The 18975-nt window shown below is 33.1% G+C and overlaps 1 protein-coding gene across 3 annotated transcripts in view; it reads right to left on the reverse strand.

Moving 5' to 3' along the window:
* Nucleotides 1-1028: 1028 nt before the first annotated feature.
* Fyb1 (FYN binding protein 1) overlaps nucleotides 1029-18975 on the reverse strand; it is a 141658-nt gene continuing 123711 nt past the window's right edge. For all 3 annotated transcript variants that reach the window (XM_013152909.3, XM_013152906.3, XM_013152907.3), the window contains 7 exons: nucleotides 17564-17589; nucleotides 16054-16120; nucleotides 12977-13076; nucleotides 12251-12413; nucleotides 4219-4252; nucleotides 2071-2102; nucleotides 1029-1315 (listed from right to left, as the gene is read on the reverse strand). In XM_013152909.3, coding sequence (XP_013008363.1) covers nucleotides 1293-1315; nucleotides 2071-2102; nucleotides 4219-4252; nucleotides 12251-12413; nucleotides 12977-13076; nucleotides 16054-16120; nucleotides 17564-17589 — 445 coding nt within the window. In that variant the 3' untranslated portion in view covers nucleotides 1029-1292. The remainder of the gene's footprint in view (nucleotides 1316-2070; nucleotides 2103-4218; nucleotides 4253-12250; nucleotides 12414-12976; nucleotides 13077-16053; nucleotides 16121-17563; nucleotides 17590-18975) is intronic.

The following is an 18975-nucleotide window of genomic DNA, read 5'->3' on the forward strand; positions in this document are numbered from 1 at the left end:
AAATATTTCCTATACAGATGTAAATTTCCTATGATGAATTTATCATGTATATCTAAAATGTACCAATTTTAAAAATTAGGAAACTAAAAATGTTGAGAAAGCTGGTTTTACAGATAATAAAATTAATATATTTTGAATCACATTATGATTCAATAGACCATCAAGCTTTAGGATTTGTGTATTTCATATTTTAGATGTTGTGATAAAGATGGCCAAGTATATTATTTTCTTGGATTTTAGGATTTTGCATTTTGTATCATGTTGTTCAGTGTTCTATGCATCTGAAATCAGATGTTTCATAGTTTTGTGAAACTGGGTTGCACGGGTATGAATATGTACCAGTAGGGTGCACTTCAGTTTGATCACTGGGATTTATTAAGCTACGCTTTGTCTGGCCAACTTTCTAGTAAACTAGTTAGAAATGTATTTTTGATAAATTTCTGGAGATGTAATGGAAAAGAAAGACAAAACTTAAGATCTTTAAAAGACTCTTCATAATAAATAGTAGCCATCAAAGACTAGCGAATTCAAGGTCTGTTCTTCCATTCTTCATAGCTTTAGGAAGCCTCCTTTATACCCACTGTAGTTACAACAGGACTTTAAAATGAATTCAAAACTAAATGATCATCACATGAATCTGGAAAAATAAAATTCACTTTAGTCTCTTCTACAGTTTAATCTTAGATATGCATACTTGAATGTGTAATGATCTTATCAAATAATTAAGACATATTCACAATTAACAAATAGGAACAAACTATACAAAGTTATGTTTTTACAATAATTTTTGAAAATCCACCAGCAAAAGAGACTGTTCTGCCTTTTAAAAAGATGGATGATTTGAACAGACAATATACTATTGCAAGTGAATAAACAAAAGTTTTCATTCTTGTGGAATGCTTCACAATTCCTTCTATATACTCTTTATTCTTCTTCTTCATGTTTTCTAGACAGAATGGTCATTTTTTTCTAGAATTATTTCCTTTTTTTTCTTTTTGGATGGGGAGGTGGATAGAAGAAATTGTCCATTGATAGTCTAAAAGCAAATGCCTTTATTGCAGCCAAAGCAGAAATTTAATAATTCTTATATCTGATGCAGTCCTTTGATATTTAAGTAGAAAGGCTTTTAAGTTCAAATTTTCAAAACTTTATAAAGAAAATAAGAATTTTGTAATGAATGGTCATAAGTATTTCTGTGCATTCATTTGTCTGTGATGTCCAATTATGTGTTCCATGTAGAAGTTAAACTTCATGAACAACAATATACACAGCAGAATGAACAGAGCTGACAGCTAGTCATTGTCATAGATGCAACCTGAAAGAAAAAAACATACAAATTTAAATACAGTTATATGTAACCCTTGCCCTCTAAATGTTCCAAGGTTGGAGATACGGGTGATCTCTTGATTTAAGATTTAAAAGAGAAGGCAAAATTGGCTCATTTTATGAAAAACAAATGAAATAAAAGACTATGTATTTAATTCTCATTATTCAGTGTACCATTCCAAAAAAATTTATATATAGATTTATTCTCCATCAAAAATGGAACCCCAAATTATTTTATTTTATCTGGCACTTATAAAAGTACTTTTCTGTGGTCATTCTGAATGAGGTTGAAGATGCTAAATATCAGTAAGTTTTATATGATTAAAAGACTAAAGAGCAACATACTTATCACTAAATTCTATTTCACTTGAGATTAATTTTAAATTAAACTTTAGCAAAGTATGACACATGTTAGTATTATTAATTCTGAAATAAGGTCCTACTTATTGACCAATAGTGAATATTTATTTGGCTGAAAGAAATTTTTAACATTTGTAGTATATGAATTAAAATTCATCCAATGTCTTTTGTATTTTTCAAAGGAAATAAATAAGATTTTTCTTAATTTCCATCCCTGCATGAACATGATTTTTCCTCCATGATACCAGAGCAATATTACCTTTTCCAACTTAAAGTTTGATCAGATTGGAAGGCTTTAGTTAATCCAACAAGTTATTTTCAGTATTTGTATAAATAATAAATTCCATGTTGATGTTCTTTGTGATAGTGGTCTATGATACTTACCATCAGCAATATCATCGTAGATCTCTCCCTCACTGTAAAGGCAGAAAATAATTTTCATTTTGTCAAAAAAAGCTTCTTAACATTAAAGCAACAGATAGCAAAAAAGGGCACTAGTGTAATTTTATAGAACACAGACCTTTCATGGAGAGCAGTTACATGTTACACATTTACAAGTGGAAAGAAATTTCATATTCATATTTGCATCTCTTTTCATTGGCTTTATTTAATCCTGGTTCATCAACAAACAGGATGATTGAAGCAGACTATGAACTCCTCTAGCATCTTCAAATCTCACCATGAGTCAGCATACAACTGCACTCAGAAATGAGTGCTGAGTCATGGCAAATTCCCCACCAACGGCTTTACTCCCAAACGCTAGCAGAGTTTTAAATCCATTAATATTAGATTTATACTTTCATTTTAATTTCAAACATTGAATTAAACACAATAATATTTGGTACTGGAAACAGCCCCACCATTTTCACATTTCTAATTATAACTTATAAATATCAATTTTATAAGATGTGAATATTAGTTACAAGTAACTGAGGTATAGTTGTTAGGAAGATTCTTATATTCCATAATTTTAAAATATTATTTATTATTAAAGGTATCATCCACAATAGTAATTTTGACTACTTTTATACAATTCAAGTTTTGCCTGGCCCTGAATCTGGTGAAATATTCCACACAGCAAACATACTGGGTCCCTCTTGTGTACAAGGAGGCATACGTAAGAGTAAGGTACAAGCATGGCTTTTTAAGGAGCTTATAATCTAATGAGAAACAGAATAGCCTATAAGTTAGAAAGTATTATAAATACGTGCATTCTCATGAAACGTAGGATACAGTTCCAAAGTTTTTATATGTGAGGTAAGTTTGTCACTTAGACCAGACCCACTCTGAATTCTGGTCCTCTCTCCGTGCTTCATCATAGGAGCAGGAGCAGGATCTACAATGGCTACCAACTATGGCAGATGTTGTGAGTTCCTTGTGGCTTCCCTTAGGGTCCTTCCTCTGAGACTGCGGCAGGGCTTTGATCTATTGAAATCTGATGCAGATTTTTCTGTCTGCCACTCATTTAATAAATGTTTTCTCACTTTAATAGGTGGAAAACCAATAATTACTTACACAGTATACCCCCTATATTCTCCCTTAATCATCATATGATAACCATTCTTCCTGTAAAATTTGTATTTTTCATAGAACAAGCCCTATTGAAAGCCCACTGCCTTATTAGGAAAGAGGAAGTGTACCAGGGAGAGGGAAGGTAAACACGATGGAAGCATAGTATATGCATCTACGGGAAATGTTCCCTGCCTATCACTGTGATTATTACTGAGTAAAAAAAGATAGACACCACGTTGATTTTTCTTTTAACTCTCTTTGCTGCCAGAGCTCTGAATAATGATTTATCTCTTTCCACTTCTTGATATCAGGTTGTTTATGAAATAGCAGTTTGGGAATCTTCCTGATTTTCTCATTATGCTGCATTCCATAAATATTTTGCATTGCTGTAAGACCCAAACTGATAATGGAGTTTATTTCTTGTACTGGGTTTCCTGAAATAGAATCGTATCCTTTTTGGATGATTCTAATGGCACATTCGTATCAGACTGTGGCAGTCTGTGACAACGTCTTATTCATAAGGGTGAGAAGCATCATTGACTACTATCTTTTTTCTGGCATGTTTTCAACAAAGGCAACATAATACTCCACTATGCCTGATATAAATGTAGAAAAATTCACAGTACAAAGGACTAACCAGTAAGCTGTTGTCAGGTGGCACTAGTACCTATTTTGTAGATATTACTTAGCCTCTGATTCATTCAATTCACCAACTATATTAATCAGCAAGCGAAATGCAGAGCATTAGTAAAAGGCTCAGTAGTTTTGCTCTGTCTGTCTTCAATGGACAGCCCGATAAGTATATAAAACTGAACTGCGTAAAGGGAAAGGCTCTTTGCCCTCATGAAAATTTTAACTTTGTTATATATATACTGACTTGATATTAGTGTAAAATATGATTTTCAGTTTATTTATGATAGTCTAGCCAGTTATATTATTTAAAGGATACTAGAAATCTTTCTTAAAGAAAAACACAAGACTCCTTTTTATAAATAGAGTAGTAGAAGAAAATAAGCTTACTTGTCTACCAGATGACTCCGAAGTACATAACCATCTATGGAACAAAAAGAAAATAAACTTTTTATTGGTACAGCTTTGAAAAAAATCTTTCATTTATTTTAAGAAACATATAAAAAATTACTTTAATATAATATGCTGATGATTTATCTATTTCCAAATATGACCTATTTTTATTTGTGTCCATTTACCTTCCTTGCATCTTCATTTCTGCAGATTTTTTCTCTCTCTGTGGTGTATCTCTTTTTCCCTCAATTTTGAATATCTCCTCCCTTCCTCTTAAAAAAAATCATTTCTGCAGATGGAAGCACAGGACTCATTCAAATTTTCATCTATTTCTTTAAGCTCTTACCTACATACCTGCATGATCCATGATTATACTACAAAAGCCACTTATATCCAAGTGTTTTAAATATGACCAGATCTAAGACTTACTTTTTCAAGTTACATTATACAGAGTCAGTACTGTGTCAAATTCCCTTTCAGATGCCACTGAGCTAATAATGGTCTCTGGGGGAAAGAATATCTAAGTGGCCACAAAATCACTCTCTTACTCAGTATGGCAGAATTGCTTCTACAATGTCATTTCAAAGTATAACATTTGCATTTGGTCATGCATGAAACAAAAGTATTGTTAGAATACATACTAGAGATTTTAATGATTAAACAATAAACTATATTTTATGCAAAGAAAGCTACAGTTTTGTTCTTTCCTTTCTCATTGTACAAATTTTTTCTAAGGAAAAATCTGAACTATTTTTCTTGGGAAAATGTCTACTGACATTTCATTAATCATTACTAACCTTTCAAATTATTAGTTTTTGTGTTAGTGCCTAAAATCTGTTGTAGCCATAAGATTAGTAACATTCATTGCTTCTTCAATAAATCCCTAACTAACTTCTCTGAGTTAATCTATTGGTCTTAATCTACTTTAGATCTAATTTTGATTGTCTATCAGATTAAATGTGTTAAAAGATTATAAAAAGATTTTTATAGTGATAAACTTACTGAAATGCATTGATATCATATTTTGTTGATTTAGTATGAAAGATTTTTCTAAAGTGAAGATCATACAATTAAAATTACAAACTGAAATTTAAGAAAGTGAACTTAATATTCAAAAAGTATTCCACAGTAAACAATGTCTGAGCATTCATGTCTGTAATCTATAGCCCCAGCACTCTGGGAAGCTGAAGCAAGGAGATCACGGACTTGAGCCTAGCCAAGGATATTTAGCAGTTTAGTAAATTCCAATTCAAAATAAATCAAAAGGGTAGAGGCTGCTGATACAACTCAGTGTGAATACCTTGAGTTCAATGCCCATTACTTAAAAAAAAGGCATATCAAGCTAAGACTACATCTATTTTATCAATAAATTCATTATTTCTAACGAAAACTTTATAACTATAATATTTGGAAAACAAAGAATCAAATGCTATTTTATATAGAATAATAAAGCATATGTCAAAATGGTAGAAACAATAAAGTAATATCTTTTTGAGTTTAAATTTTAGACAATGTCGTACTTTCTGTTTTATTATAATTAGAACAAAAGTATGACAAAATTATTAATGTAAGAACACCTACAGTTAACATTCAAGGTCACTTGATATCCTTTCATTTCCCAGTTCATTTAATATTAACAGTGTGTATATGTAATGTATATACAAATAAAGAATATATATTATATGAGAAATATATATTCATAAATACTACAACTACTATATTCTTATTTTATGTATATGTACACATATACAAAGAGCAAAATAGATGAAAGATAAAGAGGAAATAGGGAAAAGTTTAAATACTTCCTTAGGTTACATATTCTGTTATTTTAAAAATGTTTCAGTTATGTCTTAGTTACTTCTCTTGTTGCTGAGACAAAATATCCAACATCCAAAGTTAAAGGAGGAAAGTTATTTCCGCACATAGTTTTTAGAGGTTTCAGTCCATAGTTGGCTGCTTCTAAGACAGGGCAGCATGCTTTAGGGGCATCATGGAAGAGAAACAGTCCCTGGCAAGGCAGACAGGAGGTGGCCAAGCAACAAGTAGTAGCAGCATGCCTCCTTTTCCCGTTTATCCCTGGGTGCCATCTACACCCAGAGTGGGGCTTCCCATTATCCACACCCAGGACTATAATAAAAGAATTACTAGACTAATCTAGTAACACATATGCCAAATAGTAATGTCATGTGCGTAATCCACATTCAGACACCTTCAAGTGTCACCTATGATCACATGAGACTTTGGGGGAACATCTAAATACAAACCGTAACAAATATATATGCTAATTTGTCTCATTTATACTAATAGTTTATCTTAGTTCATTGAAAAGAAAGTTTGTGTTATCTGTTTGTGTGTTCTTGTACTCTTATTTAGTTATGAGATGTTTTATTTTTTCATAAAATAAAAAAGAAAATTTTATCTTTGTGTGCTTTTAGGTAATTTATTTTTTAAGACTAAACTTTGCTAAAATTTTATAGGTCTGGGTAAAACATTGTGTATTAAAACATTAAAACTGTCCTTTATATGACCAAAGTTAGCAATTCATGATATATAGTTTTATCACTTCAACTTCGCGAATTAATTCTAGAATACTATCCTTTTAGATTCTCAAACTCCGACTACATTCTTTCCTGTATCTATCCTGTTTAAGGTTCTAAGAAACAGTTTTCACTTCTGTTGATGATTCTGTTAGAGCTATTTTGTGTGTGCATGTGTGTGTGCCACATAAGCCTCAATGACTGTAAATATTATTTAAGAAAAATGTATCCAGGAGATGGGGTGTGGGATGGTACTGTGCTGCTGTAGTTTACTTCTCAAATGATGTGATAATTTAGGGCTCGCTAGCTATAAAATTGCTAAGATAGCATTTTTACAGGATTAATGACTCTCACTATAGCATATGTCTTGCTACCAAGCACCTTTAAGAATCTATGGTAACACTTCATTCTGTTAAAAGCATGATTCATGACAACATTAAGTGATGTATCATGAATTTTTTATATAATCTTTCCACTATATTTCCTAGAAACATCTTTTTTGCAGTAGGAAAATATCCTCTTCTCTCACGTGTTCCATGTACATTCATAATAGCAGATGTTAACAGAACGTACAAAAGAATCTTTAGTGTGGTTCTGTACCATGTAGAATGGCTGCTGTGCTCAGCTCTGTACATTGTGATTGCTGGTATATGTCAAATGGTGTACAAAATTATGATTTGGAAACTTCACATTCACAGAGCAGAACATAGTGACTTCAAATAAATGTTTGGAAATATGTGGTAGGATAGAGCCCATTTATAAACTAACAAACACCCAACCCCCCATATGTGGCAGCTAATTTCCTCTCAAAATGTTTGTTTGCTACAGTACTGATGTGTTTCAGGACTAATGAGTCACTTTTTAGAAGGCTCCTGTGAATGTAAAGTTACCAAGGAAATAGAAAAGAGTCTTGGGAAAATGAAAATATTCTTTATTCTCATATTTTCAAATGTATTTGATTGATAAAAATGACAATCTTTCCTCATTATTTCTTATGCTTTATATTGAAAAATAAACATACTCAAACCTACCTGGTTTGTCCTCATACAGTTTATAAACAACAAAATCATAGTGTATAAATTTATCTAAGCAAATGAAACAATGTCCAGCTTCATAGGAAATGCTAATAATATAATTGAAAAAAAGTGTATAGTATATAACACTGAATATAAATTATATTCTCTCTTCTTGCTCTAGTTTCTGGAACTTGATATCACAGAAACTTTTTAAATGTTTGAGTTTAAAAATTTTTTCTATAGCAAACTTGTCTTAAATTTGAGGGAAGATTTACTTAAGAAATGATCAACTGGATTTGTGAAGATCTAAAGCACCTTTAAGGTTTCTCTGTTTGTTGCCCAAAGAAAATAGAGAACATTTTAGCCACAAATAACTCAGCTCCTGTTTCATTCCACACTTTTTGTATAAAAGTTTTTTCTAGTGACAGAAGGTGGGAAAACTCACAGTTTATGAGACCCTGGAGTTGTGGAATATGTGCAGATATTAACTACAAATTTTAAACATTTAGGGATGTGCCAGAAATATATTAGGATTCCAACGCCTACACATTTCTCACTTCTACAAGTCAGTGAGTGAGACTCCATCAAATGCAACGATGTCTATAAAAGCAGCTTGTGCTCCACTCTGCAGTGGTAAAGGGATTACTAGTCATGCTTTACCCTCTACTTCTATCATGACCAACCTCGAGTTGTTTTCCTTTCTTCAGTGAATTTAAGAAGAATGAAGGACAGAAAAGCATTGGTCAACATGGTGATACTTAAAATGCTGATACTTTTGTTACAAACCAGATTGAAAATAAGGAACTGAAAGTTTTAGAGGCTCCTCAGTGATACCTAGCAGATCATACTACTAAGGCTAACACAGAGAACTTCTGTCTGCTAACCAGCTGGGTTATTTAACAGACTTATTTTGAGTGTCTAAATGTTCAGACTTATATGTGGATATCCATATAGCGTTTCCAAATTGTTACATTTGAACTAGCAAGCTCCACTAAAGATGTGATGCACTGAACACTGTGTGGCAACACAATGTTGAAAATATTTCAGTGAAGCTACTCTTAAGCTTAGTTTTTAGTAGGAATAATAAACTAGTTAAAACGATAATGACAATTATAGTAGCAAAAGTAAAATCATGGAAGAGTTGGGAAGAGATGATCATGAATGTCTGGAAGAAAGATATGTGTGCTTCTAATTTTAAATGACAATAGAGTTGTTTTAAGTAGACAATGGTGGGTATTCCTAGTCAAATACAACAGCACAATTGGATGAACCAGCACAATTTATTTAGAGAATGAGAAGAATGCAGTTTGTATTTGTGGAATGCCAGTTGTAGACAGAAAAATACACAAGTAGAATGTGGCTAGCTCACAAAGGGTTATATGTTAGCCTAATGACTTGTGGTGTTAATAATAATATTTGGTTAGGTGGGCATGGTGGCACACGCCTGTAATCTCAGCACTGAGGCAGGAGGGCTGCTGTGACTTTGGCTAACAAGTGAGCCCCAAGACCAGCCTGAACCTTTAGCAGTATGTGATGAGTGGAATGGTGAGGGTCAGGGTAAAGACAGATATACCATTAAAAGGCTACTGCAGTTTTTTAGGTGAGAAAACTAAATTCATAAAACAATCATCCCAAATCTTCAAGGAGTGTGGGAAGACTGCATTAGAAATTAAGGAAATAAAGAATAATCAGGACACAACGTATGGTGGTGCACACCTGTAACCCCAGTATTTTGGGAGGCAGTAGGATCACAAATTTGAGCTCAGTATGGATAGTTTAATGAGTCAGTGAGACTTGTCTCAAAATAACAAAGAAAAGGGAAAAAAAGGGCTGGGAAATAGCTCAGTTTGAAGGTCTGGGTTTATTCTCAGACTCTGCAGTGAGTGTGATCAAGGATCTAGTCCAAGGAAGAAGTAATTAGGAGGTTTGCAAACATTAAGGAAAACAGAAAGTTCGAAAGATGAAATTAAATAGGTATGCTAAGTAAACCTTGGAATAATGCTAATATTCAAGGCAGTAGCACATACACACAGTGCCACACTTTCACCACGTGAATGGTCCAAATTTTAACTGATAGCACCTGTGTGTAAAAGTTTATTATTTATTTACTTGTCTTTTATGGATGACTTTTCTCCGGGTTCCACAACTCTCTGTTAACTTGTTCAGCATCTCAAACAACTTTCTAACTTCCCCCAAATAGGTTTTAACCTACTGGTGGATAAATAACCTGTTTTTTTCCCTACTTGCTGGGATAACTCTGAGGGCAAGATTCTTGGCAGCATTAAGCTTCAGTATCCAAGTGATAACTTTTTGATGACAAAACCTTAGTGACTACTTTCCCTTCTTTGTCTCATTTTTGTTTACTGCTATGTTTCAGACTGGCTTTTGAAATGGGGAAGTCATGACCAAGTCCAGCCCAAACACAGTCTCTACATAAAAAACAACAGATGCATAAGCACCATCAATATTCATCTCATTTTTAGTGTATTTAAATAAATCCCCAAACCACCTACGAATTGAAGCAGTTATCAGTGAACTTAGAAATCATAAAATACACTGGTACTATAGCCAGAGCAGGGAAAAAGATACTAATTTTTTTTATTATAATCTGCCAGAAGTTTATAAAATCTTTCTACCATCATTTTAGAAAGATGGTAAATTCTAAGAGGACAAGAGCCCTCTAGTATTTCATAACAATACTTACAATTATTGATGTCTAAATAGAGAATGATATTAGGTTATAAAATTACTGCTTCCCCTCACTGTTAGCATTCAGATTCCATCTCTGTATTCTTCTGTTGCTAATGCTATTCGCATTCCTGCCTATCTATGTCCATACCTGTCTGTGGAGTAACTCACATTCTTGTTATTCAGAGTCTAACCCATGTATCTACAGCATCAGTTACCTAGGTGGCTGGTAAATACAGTGTCAGGTCTCTCTGTGCTGCAGACCTACTGAATTAGAATTTGCATTCTCAAGATCTCCATGGATCTATCTGTGCTTTGAGGCTAGGGGAATGTTGTTTTAGATGGGATTTGGACTACCATGGCAAGGTTTTCTTTCACCTTACCACAGGGAAGTGTCTGAAGCTTGTACACTGGAGAGAAGCCCACATGACAAACATTAGGACAACTCTTGTAGAATATGTGAAATAATTTGGGAAAGAGAAGAAAGGAAATATACCATTTAGACTCATCATCCTAACAGCCACAATTAATATTTTGGTACAGTTTCTTTAAGTTTAGTTTCTTTTACTTGAATTATTTTTTAAACATGGCTATAAATCTTTCCCTTCACTAAGCAAGCTTCATATTTATCCTATGACTATGTCATGAGATATGCATCGCATTCTTATTATCATCATCATTTAAAATATTCAGTTGGGTCTATCCAACATGATATGTAATTATGTAAACATTTTGAACTTTTAATATATTGATGACAATTTAATGCACATAGCTTTTTTATATTTAAGACAATTTCTTAGACTAGATTACAAGAAAATTAATTTTCTTGTTTTTTCCTCTCCTTTTTCCTTCCTTCCTTCCTTCCTTCCTTCCTTCCTTCCTTCCTTCCTTCCTTCCTTCCTTCCTCCCTTCCTTCCCTCCTTCCTCTCTCTCTCTCTCTCTCTCTCTCTCTCTCTCTTCTGGCTTCCAGTGGCCCTATCTGTATATTATCTTCAGTGAGCCTCAGATCTTAATATTATGCTGCTTCTGTTCCTGCCCTTTGTGTGTTGTACTAACATTCCATATTATTCATTAAAAAGCCAACCACACCTCTTTCGTGGTAACTTTAGATCTGCGTTCTCCATCCTTGAGCTACTGTGTTTTTTTCTTGAAACTCCATTTCAGTTCCTGCCCCTGAGTCACATTCCTCCCATTAAAATTAAATGCAGAGTCCATGTTTTCCGTGCAGATTAACTAAGCTGATATGGGGCAGCCATGCTGGCTATTCAATTGCAAACACAGGACAACCCAGTTTTGAGTTACACTTCTCTGAATTTTAAATACACTTCTTTTCAAAATTTGACAGAACTATTTCTGTCAACTTTAGTAAACGATAAAATCAAAGAGGACAGGGACTATCTTGTACTTATTTGGGGCAATGTGTTGCATTAAGTGAATCCAAAGAGCAAATAAAAACAAGTGAATTAGTAAGGTAGGAAAACTGTAAATTCTAGATTTGAGGTATGTTATATAATTTCACTACCAAGGCAAAGCAAGAGTTACTCACTACCTTGGCACAGTGTTTCTCACTTTAGAGTACACATGAACATGCCAGGTAAGAAATTAGGGCTTCAGATTCCATTTGATTCCCAGAGTTTTATCTCTAAGCATCATCTCTGGTTTCTTTATTTCTGCAACTCACACAAACCTTTAAGCAAAACTAGTTAGTACAAACAAGGTGATCACTAAAACGTGTTTGCTTGTTGAAATTCTGGAGTGCCATTGTGCAGAGCATAAGCAGCAACTTACATTTTCCTTCTTCGTTCCTGCAGAGAACTTTTGTGTCATCTGTGTTTTGTATAACTTCAAGAGCTTCACCAGGTTTTACCTGTAGATCTCTAGTCCCCCACTTTTTAGAAGGTAATGAAGATGAAACTTTGGTTGAATAGAGAACTCTAATTTCACCATCATACTGGAAAAACAAATGCATATAAGTTACTGCTTCATGTATATTACTATATAACCCATTCCCTAACATGTTTATTAAGGTGATCTTTACCAAATAAATAGTTCAGTGTTTTCAAGTACAATATAAGAACATTAAAGATAATTTTGGAAGGGGTAAGGGGTCACTTATAATCTCACCAATTTCATATAACAATTATTTTTAGATTACTTTCTTATCAAGTTTCAAAGAACATCTAAATTTAAATTATGATAGCATATAGATTGTATATTATGATAACTTGTTTAATTTGTTAAAGGAATTAATTTGTATCAAAAATGAATTTTGTAGAACATAAAGGATGATGGGTAATTATAATGTTCACAAGTATACTTTATTTTTTACTTTTTCCTTTTTTTGGTACCAAGGATTGAACTCACAACCTCACATTTACCAGGCAGGCATTTATACCACTAAGCTAACTCCCTAGTTTCTACAAGTATATTTTAAAGTGATTATATATTTCATTATTTAAAAGTCAGATTTCTTTTGTTAATACCTTGAATTGCATGTTACTAAATGTGACTTACTTTAAATTTTTTCCTGAAGTCTTTTTCTTCTTTCTCTTGCTTTTTCAGTTTCTTAGGATCTTTGTCTTCTGTCTTGGTCTTTCCAGTATTGATTCCATAACTAGGGTGGCAGAACACACATCAAACAACACTTCATTAAAAAAAAAAATATATATATATATGAAATAGACTATATCAGTGATACTATGATACTAATTATTAGTATTACATTCTTGTTCTAGTTTGTTCTTAATTTTTTCTTAGAAAACAATGGCATTTATAATAATTGATAATATTTTATAACTCAGAAGAGATTCTTCAATTGAATGCAGCTTACAAGTTAAAATGGAGTTGAGAGCTTCTTAATTTGAACCATATAAAATCACTGAGTAATAGCTGAAACATGTTTGCATACCAGTGGTTTCATGTGATTCAACTTGTATCTTTTATATTTCAAACACTTCTTAGATAATTGACTGGGTTAATGTCACAGAAAAGGCTCAGACAGAATGCTTAAGATTTGATTTTTGTGACTTGGATTGATTTATTGATTTATTTGCTAATATTTTCATATATACTTAAAATGGAGCCACATAGGCTAGAAGTGAAGCTCAATGGTGTACATGAGGCCTTGGGTTTGATTCCCAGCACCAATAAGTGAATAAATAAAAGTAGATGGAGAAGGAAAGGAAGAAAATGTTGATTAATAAAAAAGTTTTAGATAAAATTAAAATTTTAGGTGTTACATGATAGCGCTTCTTAAGAGAAATGATGGATATTTAATCTTTATCTTAACTACTTTATTAAAATGTCCATTTTAATGAATGTTTTTGTAATGGGAGAAAGATATATTTTAGATATTTTGACCAATTAATGAATTTCAAGTTTTCAAAAATACCCTAGGGCCCAACTATGGAATTCTGTAATATCACTTCTATGTTTACTATATTAAAGCAAGTTATGATAATAGAGATAGATTAACCTAGGAGTGATTCTCTAACCTAGTCATATATGTGATCACTTGAGGCCCTCACTCAGTTCCTAGAAATTCTAATTTAATTTATATTTGCTTAAATTAATTTTAAATTCTAATCTAATTAGTCTGGGTGGGGTTTGGTTACTGACATATATAAACCTCTCCAGGTGACACTAATTTGTTGTCCAGGTTAAGATCCACTTGCCAGTGTTAAATATGGATGCTAGGGAAAGGCTGTTAATCTCCATAGAAGAAAATTTTAGAACTAGACTATTTGTTGAATAGTAAAACTTTTAAAATAAATTCTTTTTTTTTGTACTGGGAATTGAACTCAAGACCTTGCACTTGCCAGGCAGGCACTTTGCTGCTGAGCTAAATCCTTGGCCCTGAGTGGTAAAACATTTTTAAACTCTAATGTAGATTTCTGTTTAGATAATACAAGATGCTGCAGGTTTGTTTACAAGTAATTTATTTGAGAAGTTTGATTCCAAATTTTTGATTCTTTGCCTGGAGTTCCTTCACTGTAAAAAGAACCAATACAGTGTCTGCCTTCTGCCCTCAGCATCTCCTGCCTTGCCATAGTTTGGAGGTTGGTGGAACTGCTGGACCCAATTAGCCCTCAGGGGATGTCAAAATATGCATGAATGTTAAAAATGTTCCACAAGCTAGCTTTACAAATTATTTATTTAAAAACTGAATGCTATGTTAAAAAAAACATAGCATTGTTTTAAACTCTGAGAATAAGCCGTGAGTAAGAAAACAGTCCGTATCAGCTCAGGTTTGATCAGCTGGAGCTTGTTTTGCTGTAGGACAAAGGCCAGTGTGTGACTCTGGGTTCCTGGAGAGCTGCTTTAGGGAATGTGGTGGCATTCTACAGTAATATAAAACAGAAAAATGCATTAAACACTATCAAGAATAGGAATGACTTCCCCATGGAGAGGAAGACAAAAGCTTAAACGTGTTACTGCAGGTTAGAATTTCTTTTCATGAAGCATTGAAGAAGAATGATTCTCTTTCCATCTGTCTTGTTTGTTTTGACTAATAGCCATGATCTTCATCTATGAATGACAGCACATTTTCCTTTTGACTTCTTTGATCTAGAAACTGTCTCTGCTTTGGTGAAATTAGTTTAACTATGCTGGTAAAAAGTAAATATTTCTAGTCCTCTCGTGCATTCTTATGAATACAGCTCAGAAGACACCACTTGTATCCGTTTATATTACTTTCTTCCTTTAATCAAATATGGCATCTTTTTTATTCAACATTCTTTTTTCTTGAAAGTGTTAAATGGTGTTCTTGCTTTTATATGCAGTATTATCAAACCATATTACATATTTATTTGAAAAGGTACAAACATTCTGTGTTCTATCAAAAGAATTTTCAAAATGTGGCTTTGTTGTATTAAGTCATTTAATATATTTTCGTACACTTTTAGCTTCAAATTAAACTGAAATCTCAGTTGAGTTAAAGAAGCTCACTATTCACCATTGGATTTAAAAAGAAAGAATCTTTGAATGGAACTTTCCAGACCTTGATGCTTTTGTGAAAAAAAACATACTGTATCTTAAAGTCCTTTTAAACAACAAATCCTTTTTTTTTTTTTTTTTTTTTTGTAAAGGAAATAATTTGGTGGAAGACAAAAGGGGCTTGAACAAGAAGGATGAGGGCTGAGATGTAAGATAAAGAGGTAAATTCACGACCAAAAAGGGTTTGGGAGAAGAATAAAAATAAAGGGAGGAGATGAATCATCGAGATCCTTTGTGACCAGGATCGCAAACATGTTTTCCCAGTAAATGAGCAAATAAAAGAACGCAGAAATTAATGAGTCACGAACCACACGTTAATCAGGAGACCAGGAGCAGAACCGCAGGACCAGGGTCGAAGGAGTGGGAGGGGCTGCAGTGAGTGTACCAGGAGGGAGAGAGAAGGGGGAAGGGTATTAGGTCTGCTCACAGCCTAGCAGTGAAGTCAGAGCTGGGACCTGACAACCACAGGGCTTTACACGGGAGGACAGAATCAGTATGATTGCAAACAGTAGATTCCACACCTTCAGGCTTTTATTCTAGGTGAGGCTTTCAACAATCCCATTTTCAATCCATGGTAATAAAAGCATGTCAATTACCTCATCTCTGCTGGTGGAGCAGGGAAGTCAGAGGCATCCACGTCATCGTACACTTCTTCTCCCACTTCTAACCAAAGAAAAAATATTGAAAACCGGTAGAAAAGTTGCTATGCCTTAATTGGTTCAATGATCTTTCCACTCTGTAGATACTTTGTTTTTCTTCTTAACTTGTTAAAGTCAGGAGGAGTGCTTTTTCTCTGCACTTAACCTGTTTCATAGCAAATTAAACTGAAGCAATGAGTTGAAGAAATTCAAGAATTCTAAGAAATGGCTGAGCATAGTGGCACATGCCTGTAATTCAACACTTGGAAGGCTCAGAAGGGTGGATCTGGAGCTAAAGGCCAAGATTAGCTACATGGTGAGTTCAGGGCCTGTCTGAACTAAATAATGAGGCCTTGTCTAAAACAAAAACAAAATCTATGGAACGATTATAGAACTGAAGAAGCAGTTAAGTGCAGAGCAGTTGCCCAGTATGCATAACGGTCAGGATTTGATCCCAAGTGTTGAAAAACAAAACTATATCTCTGCCTGTGTGTATATGTATGCATTCAAGTTTATATCACAAAATAAAACTTGCTCAGCTATATGAAAAGCCCATAATAGATACTTTCAAAATACAATACATCATTAGTTTTCAGAAGGGTAAAAATTACTATCTCATGCAGATGGATTTAAAATATGGTTGAGAAAAACATTAATGAATAAACAAACATAAATGAACAAAGCCACATTTTAAATGGAATTGATTACATTTGTTTCAATTTATATCTACTCTTTGTGGGATTTGTAATAAGTTTTAACAATTTTTAAAACATATTACAGACTAAGATATAAATTTACCAGCATATACTAAATTAGTTCCTATTTTTAAAAATTTGTAACTGCAAGGAAAGTTCTAATGTCAGAACTAGTTTGAAAGAATAGATTATCTCTCTCTGTTGGTTTGCTGTTTTAATATATTTATAAACTCTTCAAAAGCCCCTGAATTTTCTTGGGAAATCACATATTATTTTGTTCAGACAAAATTTTAAAAAATTTCAAAGATGTGTCTCAACAGGAATAAAGAAACTGAATTGTATGAAAAAGAAACTATGTTATAGTTAACAATGTCCAAATACAATATAAATTATACAACTAGTAGATGTAGAAGGACCTCAATGGCATATAATCTGGTATGCTTTTAGATATTTTTATTCAAGAATCCTACATACTATTGGCAAACAGGCAGGGGACATGGGGAATTTTGGTATGTATCTTTTCCATTTATCCCTAACTGCAGAGGCTTCTGGTAGAATAATTTTAATGCAATCAGCCTGTTTTATTTTTCTCATTTCACTGTTTTAATGACAGCAATTGTGGTCATCCAAGTTGAAGTTACCTGCTCAAGGTGACAAAATTTACTATTTTCAGAGTCAAGACTTTAACAGTACTGTGACAATATTCAACTCTTCCGACTAGCCCATGTATAAAAACAAAGTTATAAAACAAATAATTAGTTTTCATTACTTACCCAATTGTTTAGCAGGAGAAGGGAAACTGGAAAGAAAATGAGAACATGATTATAATCAGACCTAGAAATTAACTCCTCTGTATAGGAGAAGTATACATGGAGTAATGCCCAGAGGCTTAAAAAGATTAATTAATCTGTTGACCATGGTTCCTTTCTCATCCTCCATTTTCTCAGTAAGTCTTAGTTTCTGTCCACCAATTTGGAAGCTTTTGAACCCCAGTGTTGGCAAAACAAGTCAAAAGTCAAGAACCTATAGATGCCTTGTTTTTCCAACAGCCATTAGACCAATGTTTTCAGATTTGTTCTAAGGTCTGAGCATATATTGCGCCAGGATAAATTAAATGGACTCTATTTTGGAGTCCTTATGGCATTCACAGCTCTGGTTCAAAACTGTTTATTTGAATTGAAGAGTAAAATGCAAAGCCCCAATCTACACAGGTCATATGAAAGATTTCTTTCTACACAGGAATATGACTACATTTTCCCATATATATTACATACCCCCAAGCAAGAGAATGGCAAATGAGAGAGGAACAGTCACTTAAACTACACAGTGAGAGCTTATTAGTAGAAGAAATCTGAAGTCAGTATTAAGTGGCATTTAGTTGCAACAGAAAATGGTTTTTGCATGTGTTACTTTTTGAACTATGACTTCTAAATACACAAATATACACGAATATCTACACATCTTCAAAAGAATGGTGCATAGCACAGAAATGACTAGAGTGTGAAGGATTACTAATTCAGATGATTCAAAATCAGAATTGGGAGGTATGTAATTGAAGTAGAAAAAAATCCCCTTTTATTTTTAAATAAAGATTATGTCTGAATAATGTTCAAAGATTTCTTGTTACGCTTTCTTAAAATTTCAAGTATGATGTTTATTGACTGTGGTTTTGTGTTTTGCCTTCATGATATAATTTTGGGTTTAAAATTAGTAATGCTATGTGGAATTAACAGCCTTTAGACTTTAGCTAAATGTAGTGAATCCATTAGTACCTATGAAACAGAAAGACTTTCCTGTGCCCCAAAACACGATTAAGATCCTTTAAATTCACATGTATACTAGAAGGCTATTTTAGGGGTGGAAAGAGAAAATTTGTGCTTTAGCTTTCATTTAGTCAAATTTTTAAAATAATTTTAAAATTTTATTTGAGCATGTTTGCAGTTCATGTAGCTTACCGTTGTATCAGTGAAAGTTTACTATTTAGATAAACTTAAGGTATATAGTTAGAATAATTTTAGTACAGGAGAAATAGACATGAAGTAATTATTATGGAACAGAGTCACTAAGACCATAAAAACTGTATTTAGAGAAAAGAAATCCCGAATTGTGACCTTCACCTCTAGCAAATTATTTGTTTAATAGAAAATATGTATTTTAAGAGTAATCAGTATAAAAAATATAGATT

The sequence above is a fragment of the Cavia porcellus genome, unplaced genomic scaffold, assembly GCF_034190915.1.
Source record: "Cavia porcellus strain 051 isolate PalLab524CR breed Dunkin Hartley unplaced genomic scaffold, mCavPor4.1 scaffold_11, whole genome shotgun sequence".
Lineage (NCBI taxonomy): Eukaryota > Metazoa > Chordata > Mammalia > Rodentia > Caviidae > Cavia > Cavia porcellus.